Raw genomic sequence first — 12,369 nt, forward strand, 5'->3', positions numbered from 1 at the left:
GAGAGGATGAAGTTGTCAGGTGCAGCGCTCGGTATTAAATCATTCCAATGCAGCTCCTGTATGTATTTATCTTGCCTGGGAAGAGGCGCAATGAGATTTCTCTGCTGTTTATCCAGTCAGGTTTGTTGTCCGCACTTGCCTGGCTCCTGAGATATTTATTACTGCCATTGTGTCGCAGTCATTTTCTGCCTGTGCACCGGGGACTATAATGCATGCCAGGCAAATAAAGGCCGTTCCTAAGCGGTGAGGCCTTAATTTGTTTACTGCCACCAAACACAAGACCACTAAATACAGTCAGCACAGTAAAAGCTGGGTTATTGTATTGAATTCCAATTTCAAATTTTCCAAACTGTGTACAAAACCAATGAATTTTCAACACTGTGCTGTAAAACCATAGGCTCATTCCAACCGTGAAATCAGGAAAGCATAAAATTGACTCATAGGGCAGAACTCTATTAGTATTACAGGGGAGATGTATCACTTCAAAGTCTGATGTGTGACACGCTTTCACAGAGAAAGGGGCTGTTTTTTCTCCCACCGCTACAGAAGCTTTCACTCCTTGCATATTTCTCGCTTGACCTTTCCAAAAATTACATCTCTCACAGCCTTACATGTTCTAAATGAGCTGCCTAGTAACCTCAAAGACGTGTGCAGCTAGTCTGACTGAGACCCTTTCTAATTCACGCTCTGACAGCGCAGGATTCTTGTAATGATGAGGCTTTTGATCTGGTACCGCTAGATAACATTCTTCTTGTCTAGAGACGGGTCCACTGTCTCCCAAAGGACGGGAGAAAGTTTTAACGGCGCTCTGCTTATATTGGAGGAAATCTACCTGGAAGCGACAGGGAGCGTCGACATTTTTGTGTGTTTTCTATACGGTGCTTTATTGCTTAACCTCCTGAGACCCGGCGTCCTCATATGCTGACATTCCATTTTTCCTTTCCTATACCTTATCCATCATTGTGTCGAACTTCAACCTGTTGTCCTCGTGTGTGGACATTTTTCACTGAAATGAACTGTATCATACTCTTTGTGTTCATAAGTAGTAAACAGAATAATCACACTCTTGCATCAATCCACAATAGCGAGGATAAATTAGAAAATGCTTATAAAAGACATGTCTGGGTCTCTTTAAACTACAAATTCCAGTTTAACTGCCAAATATAACTCTAAAACCTGTGACTTCTGGCTTCCAACGCTCACTTGTATTCCAGATGTGGAGAAAGACAAATTCCTCAGAGTTCCCAGAGTCCAACTTTAATATCTTCCAACTGCCTTCATTGTTATAAAGCTCTGAGGTATTCAATTCATAATGACACAAAGAGAAACGCAGCAAAATTTCCACATTGGCGAAGCTGAATTCAGCAGACGGTTGTCATTTTTACTTACTTGCTTACTTAATTTTTCTGTCAAATAATCAATTGGAGAGTTGCTTCAGCACTATTTGGACGTTTGCCACAGAGCACAGAGAGAGCGAGCAGCATTGCACCACTGCAGGTTCTGGCAAAAACACGCCGAATGCCACGTTCGCCTTGAATCTCTCTTCATTTGTTTACACGTTTCCGTCCTTCTGCAGCAGGGAACTCTTCCGAGACTCGTCAGCTTTCTTTGGCTCCTGATGCAGGCCAGGTAGAGACGCAGTACCTCTGATGATCTGCTCAGGTAAATCCCATCCGTATGAGTATATACCTCCCAATTGTGAAACAGTATCAGAGCTCTATTCACTGCACCGCTGAGCCCCATCAATTTGATCATGATCATTACCGCCGCGACACGATTCCGACACCACATTAGAGATTTCTTGATCTGAGCCGTTGCATTTTACATTCTACATGCTCATCAAATAGGATTGGAAAATATGAAATACTACCTCGGCGTGAAGAAGTGGCACCGCGCCGCCTTTCAGACTGATGTTGTGAGTTGAGACGTCTTTTCTATCCGGCAGTATTTTATTTCATAGATCACACAGACAAGCGCCATTTACCTGGACATTTACCGAGGCAGCTGCGACTCAAGAGGGGAGCTCAAGGTCAGAGCAGCGGCATCGTTGCCCGAGTAATGACTCATTGTTCCCTCTGGTCATCTTTTCATACTTTCATAAACAGAGCACTGACCACTACATTACATGCAGGGAGGGAGAGGTGGTAGAGACAGATACAGAGAGAAATTAAGTGACACGGAGGAGAAACAGAGGTAGGGAGAGAGAGACGAGCACACAAATAAAGAGAAATGAGAGAGAGAGAGAGAGAGAGGATGGAGGAGAGAGAACGATATTTCTAAAACACACCCTGATGTCAGCACCAGCTACATCATTATTTATCCATACAGGTCGCACACCCCTCCCTCTCTCTCTCTCTCCCTCTCTCTCTCTTGCTCTCTCCATCCATCTGGACCACATTTGGTAGAAGTAGCTTTGCCTTTAGGTCATCAGCACAGTGTAGCTATAGATACCTGATCAATATCCCATAATAACAGCAGCTGTGTTCAGATGTTGATTTTTCTCTGACGATTTCCTTTGATTAATTGCCTGACAGTGAAACCATTAAAGAGCAGATCTCCACACTTGCTCCATTATCTCCACTCTATTTCTCTGTTCTCTCTCACTCACTCACTCACCCACACACACACACACACGTGCGTTCACACACTCGGTGAGGAATGGCTGGGCTGACTTTGGGGCTATATGGAAGTCTCAGTGGTGTGACCCTCTCAGGCGGGGGCGTGAGAACCACCACGAACAAAGAGCGGGGCTGTTACAGCGTGACAGAATTACAGAGTGACTCGAGACTGCAACAGCGCTAAAGCCCCGACTCAGATGGTGTGAAAACATGCCTGTGCAGCTCCCCGCAGGTGAGCAGCGGGTGAAACTACACCGGCAGAGCTGGAACTCCCATCAGCCGCCCAGGTATGGAAAAACACAAAAATACTGATAGAAATCAATGCGGTTTGATGCTGCGTTTGTGTTCCAGCAACAAAAAAAGCAAATCTGACGGCGGTTGATGTTAACTTAAGAGAAGGCGGTGACACCAAACCAACACGTACACAGGAAGCAAACCTAGAAAGCGAGAACGAAAGTCAACCTGATGTCATAATCCACTTTGAAGGCTCTAGTTCCTTCCTTTCCTTCCCTACACTCCCTTCTTCAGTCATGGGTGTGTGTCTTAACGGTGTGACTGACATAATCCACATTCTGCAGGACTGGCATGGCTGAATAAAGAGCTGCCATATGAAATAATCATAATTAATGCTGGCCTCTTCCTGGCTGTGCTAAAACCTATAATCCAGATGGACTGAGCTGTGTAATGACTCCGCTGCCTCTCCGCTCGGCGGGTATTAAGGCGGCTTGGCGTGGATGTTGAGTCACATGTCGGTGGGGAAGTGTGAGGCTTTACCCCGCGAGTGCGCAATTAGCGTTCGTCAACTTTTTATTCACGCGGGGAGGAGGGGAGGGAGGGGAGGGGTCACCCGGCTCCTGGGCCTGACCGGAGGGGCGGTGCCAATCATCCCACGCCACCGCCGCCGCTGCCTCTGTTGCTGCGCCTCATTTACACCAGATATCTTCGCTTCTCTCCGATCGTTGTCATTTTTACCCAAGATGCCCACGAAACTGTGACCTTCTGGTGTGTTGCCCCCCCGCCGGCCCGCCCGCCTCCCTCACTTCTCGAACCTTCAGGCTACCACCGCCCCATTACGGCGGAGGATCATTAGTCTTTGTCTGCTTGGTGCTGCCCCAGTGTTTTCTTGTGTTGCGCCGCTGATATGAACTTGATGTATTGCTAGGCTACAAACAATAGTCTAAAAATAGAGTTGAGCCGGTGAAGTTTGTCTGCACGGGTGTGTTTGGGAGTGCGTGAGCATACTGACTAAATGTGTTTGTGTCGGTAAATACGCCGGCACGTCATACGCTCTGTATTTGTTTGCATGTGTGTGTGTTTGCGTGTGTGTGGCCCCAGTCGTCAGGATTCAGACATAACCGATCCCGGAGACAGACATTTTTGATTACAGATGCGATGCGTGTCTGCTCTTCGCCAGGTTCGCCGCGTTTTTCAATTTCCTCTCGGTGCTTGTTCGGTTTGGTGGTGGTTGCTATGGGTGCCACGGATAGATCTGCCATTTCACAGTGTTCAGGCGGGCGTGTGACCGGCCTGTGTGAGCAGGGAGAAGCTCAGGGAGTGCAACTTGTTTTGTTTCTGTCTAGGTTGAGGTTAGGAGTTGTGGGGTCGAGTCCCCGTGTCGTCGCTGTACTTGTGAGCAGGCCGGAGCGTGATGGTATTATACGGTTTGGCTGTGACACGGGTGAGCAACACTGACTGCACGCTGAGTGAAGCCCTGTTGAGTAAGGCTGCTGTCTGTCTTCGCTCGGAGCACTAAGGGGATCTCGGCTTGGCCCTGACACCGACGCTGAGATTAATCTCATCGTATTCTTCATGCTCGCTCTATGTTCGTGTCATGTCATGTCAGTGCCGTTTGTTTGTGCAAAACAGCAGCCGTCCTCGCCATCGCTGTGAAAAAGGAGGCGGGTAAGAGATTTGTTGTTTTCTTCGCGGAAAGGAAGAAAAGACCTTTAGGCAAGATTATGCAAGCCCGGCCTAAGATGATATCATCAAATCGGCGTGGACAAAGAAAAAAAAGGGGAAGGGTGGGTGTAAGAAAGATGGCATTCAAAAGGAGAGGTGGAGAGGCTGCGTTAGAGTGAAACGGGATCCGCTTTAATGCCGGAGTAATGGATGTGCAGGACTCTAATCCTCCTCATAACTGTGGATCTGTTTGTGGAAAGTTTCTCATGAAATTAACTCTCGCAGCGGCTGGCACGCATGGCAAAACTGCAATCAACCGAAAGTGCAGCGAAGGAAAAGTGCGGCTGGAGGCTCTTCTGATGCGAACGCCTGAGCAGACAGAGACGAAGACCCGCTGTCCACATAAATCACGTGCGTTAACTCTGCAGACAGGAGGTCCACGCAGGTCAAAACCTAGCCTGCAGGCACATCATCCTATATGTGGAAACATAACTCAACACACTCAAAACTGTCGACGCAGCCATGTGGAAGAACTCTCCAAGAAGTCTGGAAAGTTTGGCAGTCAAACACAGTGACTGTCAGAAGTCCATTTAAATCACATTTATCATATGATTAATGCAATTATAGGCTGCGATCATGTCCAGGTAGTGAAGTACAAACAATAAGAGCTAAGCTTGGGACAATTTGGACAAAAATGTGGTTTGGTGATTTGTCTTAATCTGATTATTTGGGTCACGATCCTCTTATTGCTTCACCTCGTGACATTAGCACATGTAGCTCCGCCTCCATGATCCAGCAAACACACCAAGCTTCCAAGTTTGCAAATGTTTCTGTCTGAATTAATAAGGGAAATATTTTTCTTTGGGGGTGTGTGTGTTGGATGTGAGAGCTTAAAAACCAGCAGAACGTCAGAAACGGGAAGGAATGCGCTTAAAGAGAACCTCCGAGTCGACAGAAAGATGGAGAAGGAGAAGGAGAAAGAATGATCTTACCTTCAAGCACTGTAAGCTTGGCACTGGTGTTGATCTCGCCGGCGCTGTTGGACGCCGTGCACTCGTAAATAGCCTCGTCCCTGTGCGTGCGCAGCGGCTGGATCCGCAGCACCGAGCCAGAGCCGTCGTCAAACTCGATCACCTGGGAGAGCCGAAGCAAATGGAAGGTTATGTGAGGGGACGGCGCTCCTTTCCCAGGACTTTTAGTTTATTGGAGGATATAAAACACATTCCCTTTTTATCGGCAAGGAGAGAACACAAATTAAATGTCGTATGATGTGCAAGGGGCAGCGTCTGACGTCACGGTTAAGAGTTAAATATTCTATGAAAATGTATCCGGAAGCGTCGCCGTGTAGAACAGAAGCGTGACGACAAAGAGGATACACAGCATAAACTCTCAGGCAACACGACTGCATTACATTAGGAGGAGGAAACTGTGGTTAGGGATACGGCGAGAGCTCTCAGGTGCTCCCTTCTGTTATTATAGGATCAAAAAACAAGGTAGAAATACATTAAGCCACACATGGAGGGGGGATGAGTGGCCCCGAGACGAGGAAGGGGGAGGATGAGGATGTGAGGAGACGAAAGGAGATGAAGCGCGCTGGATAAATCAAGATGGAGGGAGATTAAAGAGGAGGGAGACCTGTCTGGTCTCGCAAAGAGAGAAGAGGAGATGGCGTGATGCTCAATTACAGGGCAATTGATTGTACAGTATGGGCGTGTGTGTGTGCGTGGGGGGAGTGTGTGTGAGTTGTATACTGTATGCGTGCGTGTGCAATTACAGAGGGTAAAGCAATTTCCTCCTATGATTGGCGAATGTGTTGTGTTTGTGCCTGCCTGTCTGTCTGGATTTGTGTGTGTAGATGTGTGTGTGTGTGTGTGTGTGTGTGTGAGTGTGTATTTTACTTCAAACACAAAGATCAGAAAGTCATGCATCAGTTCCCACCTCAAAGCGCTGCGAGCTGACTTTCTTGCCTTTCTTCATCCAGGTGATTCTGGGTTTGGGATCCCCGGTGGCCTGGCACACAAATGATGCAACCCCACCTGAGATGCCTGTCTGGTCCTCCGGGGTTTTGACGAAACTTGGCATGCCTGTCGAGGGAGCGAGGGGATACGGAGAGTGACAAAGAGGGGGGAGGGAGGGAGGGAGGGAGGGAGGGGAGGAGAGGGAAGAGGGAGGGACGGGATGCCAGGATTACAGCGAGGAGGAGAAAGTGAAGAAAGGAGGGAGAGAGGGAGAGAGAGAGAGAGAGAGAGAGGGAGAGAAAGGAAGGGGTTGTTAGTGCCACATACAATGTTGTTGCCATTTAAAATTTGGATAAGTGCGTAGATCACTTTCTCCACACAAAGGCGACAAAACCAAAGCTCTGGGGCATTGTTGCTGCAAACACCTGCAGCCCCGTCATGGGAGAAGCCTCCAGCCTTTGTGCCGCTGCTTCCTTTTGTACCACGCCGAGTTTCTCACCTCTGTGTCCACACGCCAGCGGAAGCGGAAGCCCAAACCCAAACGGCAAAATAAAGCTGAAATGCCCCTTTCTGAACATGAGGGGGCTGAAGTAAGCTGGAAAAAAATGTTTTGATGTTTAACCCGACGCTGCTGTGAAAGGACGGGAAATTAAGAGCAGTGATTATCTGCTTCATTGGCCTGATTGGTACATTTTGGCTGAGGCTTTTTCACTCTGGTAGCTTGACAGTTTATTCAATTAAACACTCGCAGCAAAACGTAGCTAATGGCGCACTATATTAGTTAGGTTTGATTTGGAACCCGGGCGAGCCGACTGCTGTGTTGTTGTGCGTTGTGGTTTGTTGTTGCAGTATTTTACTACGGAGGACATCCCTGTCCGTTGTTTTCCGTGTGTGTCTTCGGGGTGTTTTCTCTGAGCGCCACACCCAGCGTCATTGTGCGTAGTACAATAGACTGTTCAGGAGCAGCCTGTCTACCTGACATGCTGCTTCAATGAGCCCTGTGCTATACCTACGCGCTGTACGCTTTATCTACAGCCCTCAGACGCGCATAATACCAGTCTGGCACGGAACAACAGCCGCACAATGTCCCCCTTTGCCGCCTCAGTCGGCTCTCGTTTCATCTCCAGAGTCATTAGGAGAGGAAGGTGGGGAACACCTAAGCCGCAGTGGTGAAGAGCGGGCCCGCCGCACGGAGACGGTCGCACAGGGAGTGACTCATTGCGGCGTGCACACACACAGGAGATGCCAGCTTTCCCCGGCTGAGCTCTCACTAGGGAAAACCGTGCGACGACTGCCGTGCTGCGCTTTTATTCTGTAATGTGTTCTAATACGGGATCGTACTGAGAGAGTAAGGTGGCGGTGGGGGGTTCAGGGTCTAGTTAGCATAACATTGCACCTCTTTCTGATACAGCTGGGGCCTTTAGTTAGGATCGTTTTCCAGCCCTACCTGCTTTATAATCACCTTCTGCTCGAGAGAGGGAGAGAGAGAGGGGGGTGGGGGGTAGGGGGGCGAGGGGGGCCTGCCTGTCCTTGCTCGAGGACATCTCTGCAGCTTTCATCTGGCGATACAGCAATGTACAAAAGAAAGGATTGTGTAAGCACGCTGGCAGTGAGGTGAGTCTTCATACACCTCACTGCAATGTGCCGCTGCTTGTACACATTCGCTCGCTGCCGTGGTTGGAGGGGGAAAACATGGACTCGCAGAGATATACGGTGTAAGTGGCTCCTGTAGCAACACTTGTATTCCTGGTGTATGGAGGACAAACGCTGAAGTAGCGATTCCAAATTTGCACACAAATACGCCCGGGCTTGTCAGAGTCGTTCTATTATTTAAACCAAATCAAACAGGAGAATGAGACGAGTACAAGAAGGAGGGCAGAGCTGCTTTAACAGTTGGGCTTCTGTAAACATGCACAGGTGCCACATACGTAACAAAACCACTACAGAACCCAGGCTTTCTATATCTCTGTGATGGGTTTGAGTGTGTGGATGTATGCTTGTATGCCGCATAAGGCCATTCAACACATCGATCCACCTGTAACCCCCTCTAATAGAGACTGAATCCACCAGACATTTCAATTTGATTTGTTGGTCCTGGTTCTGCCACAGGATGAGACAAATAACATCCCTTTCATTTTTAAGTGTCATCAACCATTCACGACGCTCCAGACGAGAGCCACTAGACGCTTCTAACGGCGTTTTGCACCTGAGCGAGTGCGAGTCCAAATGCTACCCTGATTACCACCATCCTGACTTCCAAGACTCAGCGCTAATACTTGTCCTCAGCTGTTCCATTTAGGTTGACGATGTTGCTAAGAGGGAGGATCAGGGAGCATTAAATAGTTCTTCACACGTGTTTGGAATAAATGGATACGGGCTCGGAAAACGTGCGCTGCCGCAAACACATGTGATGGAAGCACTGGTTTTAGGGATCACTGGCGGGGAGGAGAGGGGAGGGGAGGGGGAGGAAGCCGGGCCTCGCTAGGCCTTCCTAGTATTAATCCTCTTAAACAAGCTTCCCTGAATTTTGATGGTTGACCTATGACTCGGAGGCAAACTTGTCAGTTTCAGAGGTTTCCATTGTTAATCCAGATCCCCTCAAGCATTCCATGATAAAATCTCGAAAGAGCCTCTGCTGACCCCAAATCCCCGACTTAGGGGGTGAGGTTAATAATGGTCCTGAGACACTCCACCTAAAGGCCAGAGGAGTTTTTCTGGAGACTCGGCAGATTTCCTTCCCTTCCATCTCCCTGCGCAGCTGACAGCTGAAAATATCAAGCTGTTGGGTTTGTCAATTCTTTTCCAAGCGAGACAAACTCCAGACTCTGCCCTTTTTTTGTCTGGCTGTGTCCCATTTTCCTGGCTGTCAGGCATGGGCTTGTCACATGAAAACAATGGCAGGGACTAGGTGGCAAACACATGAGCCTACCTATGCAAATCCGTTTCTCAGCCAGTGACTGCAAGCTTTGAGCTGCATGCTAAGCTTTGATACATCACATTCAAAACTCCTATCTAGTCACACAATGCTTTCATCCACGCTCCTCTCTCTGACAATGTGTGAAAAAGTGCTGCAGTAACTGTCAGGAGCAGCAAACAGTAGGGCTGCAAGAAGTGGAAGTGCAGCTTTGAGGGTCGTGAATACCTCATATTTACCATATTCACATACACACATTCAGATGCATGCAAAACCACATAATGTCCAATTACTGCAGCTATGTAACAACCAGATACTGGGCTACTGCAGCAGACTTGACAATTACGAGAGGCTCATGATAAAATCCTTGTTCATCAATTCAAAATGGGGGTCCTTGCCTGCCTTATAAGAGCCTTTCACTGACAGACATTTTGGTGTTTATGCTCCAAAAGACAGCTAAATTTTGACAATGTCAGACATTTAGGACCACAATTTCACAATGTTACTGCTGCTCCAGCCCACAGCGTGGGCCATGGGTGACAAGTTGATCATGCCTTTCTGCCACCATATCTTTATTTCTTCTTGTCGTAGAGCTCAACTTCTGACACGCATCAAACTTGGGTTTTAAGTTTGACATGGATAAGAAAAATACACTTGCTAACGTGACAGAGTTGGATAACTAGTCAATCATTCAAATGAAAAAACAAATGTTTTGAAACGATCAAATACCTGCTTTAGAAAAGTCACAAAGCAAATCAAATACAAAGGAGTGTTCCTACGCACAAGCAGCAGCATGGAAAAAACAAAACAAAGTTCTTTGTACATGTGATATCGGGCTACACAAATAACAAAGGGCTGACAGATTCTGACCCGGCCCAGAGCTCTGGAGGAAGACTTCTGAAAACCTTCATGTATCAGGAAAAGGAAGAAACCTTGGCAGAGGCCATTGAACGAGAGATTCCCTCTCCTCATACAGCCAGGTGAGCAAAAAGAACTGCAGATGGGAAATACAATAATAGAGCAAAAGGTGAAATGAAATAAATGGATTAATCAATGCAATAAGCCTACAGGAACTGCAGTTATTGATGAAAACTATGCAAACACTATAAGTACTCAGGGTCTTTTCACAAATGAATGAATAACAGAGACTTATGTCCTTTTGACGTGTTCACTCAATTTTGACCTGCAGATCAGCCTATTGACACACACGCATAGATCCTGGCTTTACACAGCTCCGAGGTATCCTACAATAAAACAGGTCACTAATTGCTGGGTGTGTGGGGATTTAACAGCTTCTTCCAGGTTAACCTAAAGCCTGCAGCCTCATTTATGAGGTCTAAGGGCATCAGGGATTAAAGGTCTGGAGGTTCCTAGCCACCAGGATCCTTCAGTATCTGTATAGTTGTTTGGTTATTGGCTGGACAAACACCAAGCTGATGGGACAGGTGATAAGGAACACCTGGCAATGTAGAGTGAATTAGCCTGTGAAGCCAAGGACAACATGAGGTGATGGGTCTGTGTGAGAGGAATCAGCTGATTAACATTTGTCATACTTCAGTGAGTGTGTGATAGGAGAACCGAGGTGAGCTTTTAGTAGCTTGATACAATAGAGAGAGGTTTATTGGGTTTTTATTAATATAATTTCTCAACATTCTGTCACGCTCATAGCACTGCTAGTGTTAGGGTATTTTTCAGAAGAAGTAATACAATTTGCTCTATTTTTCCCTTCTGACAGGAGCCTGAGAGGAAGGGTTGTAATGAGTGCAGAGACAGCAGGGAGAGTTGTGTAAATGGCACTTGTGCAGCTAACAATTAGTGTATTCCCAAGCCTGCCAGAGTGCCCAATGAGAGCTACTCTACAGTGTAGAGTATCAGGGATCGATACGCACGTGGCAGAGAGAAAACCATTAATTCTTATTAATAATGGATTAGCAAGTTATCATTTTCACGAGGCAACACTTAGTGGAAATTTGTCTGATGGCATCAGCATGGGTTGTTTTAATGGAACACTTCCATTAAGGCCTTTTCAGGCCATTAGCAGGCAACTTGTTTGCAATTAATTCCATATAAAGCTGCCTCCCTTGCAAGTTATTTACCCCAATAAAGTCAACTGCACTTCAGGCTGTTTGTTTAAACCAATAAACTGTTTGCAGCTATCTGCATTTCTGTTTTACTACTCAACACCCCTTTCAAATTACACTTGTAGTTAGCCTGTCCTGGAATTGATCCCTTCATACCAACAATGAGCAGGTACAGGTGCCCGGGTAAACTGTATGGATTAAGATACAGAATATATTTAATTATCAGGTTTCATTTTGCAATCTCAAGTTTACACATCTGACACAGCATTGCCGTATAGATGGAGCTCTTCTCTCCCTCGCCGCCGCCACTCATTGACATTCAGCCCACATTGCCCTTGAGATAGCACAGATATCAAAGAAAGTCCTTTTTTGGATGATGCTGTGCTGGTTGAAGATGGACGGAGATCAATATACTTTATCATAAGTACAGTGAAATCATTAGAACAACTTGGTTCATCATTGCCAAGATCTTAAAGACAAAATGTCTGAACCTTTAAAAGGAAACGAAAAAAACATCTAAACCCATCAAACTTTCAATACTCCTGCGGACGATGAAGGCGAGCTTTCTATCAGGCCTTGTAGTCTTCAGTGAATTATTCAACACAGTGGAGAAGAACAAGAACTCTAAGTGCAATTACCCATCACTCCTCTCCTCCCAGTGTGAGAAACATTACTGTAATGGCTTTCATCTTCTCAAGGCGATTATGAGCAAGAGGAGCGTCTCTCAATTCCGAGGCGCTCTTCTCTTTCTGTCAATCACTGCCATATGAAGAAGAAGAAACTCCATACTGTGTGACGGTGACAGATGTCTAGACTGGACGTTTGCATCAACTATTTAAAAAACATGCATTGTCTAAGGATAAATGGCTCATTGTTCACTTCATTTGATGGTGAAGATT

The 12,369-nt window shown here is 46.8% G+C and overlaps 1 protein-coding gene across 6 annotated transcripts in view; it reads right to left on the reverse strand.

The window, feature by feature from the left end:
* LOC142997443 (receptor-type tyrosine-protein phosphatase F) overlaps window positions 1-12,369 on the reverse strand; it is a 140,298-nt gene that overhangs the window by 72,458 nt on the left and 55,471 nt on the right. For all 6 annotated transcript variants that reach the window (XM_076148275.1, XM_076148274.1, XM_076148273.1 and 3 more), the window contains 2 exons: window positions 6,456-6,601; window positions 5,510-5,651 (listed from right to left, as the gene is read on the reverse strand). In XM_076148275.1, the coding sequence (XP_076004390.1) occupies window positions 5,510-5,651; window positions 6,456-6,601 (288 nt within the window). The remainder of the gene's footprint in view (window positions 1-5,509; window positions 5,652-6,455; window positions 6,602-12,369) is intronic.

This window comes from Genypterus blacodes, unplaced genomic scaffold, assembly GCF_046128005.1.
Source record: "Genypterus blacodes isolate CSIRO-AG114 ecotype Tasmania unplaced genomic scaffold, CSIRO-AGI_Gbla_v1 ptg000005l_1, whole genome shotgun sequence".
Lineage (NCBI taxonomy): Eukaryota > Metazoa > Chordata > Actinopteri > Ophidiiformes > Ophidiidae > Genypterus > Genypterus blacodes.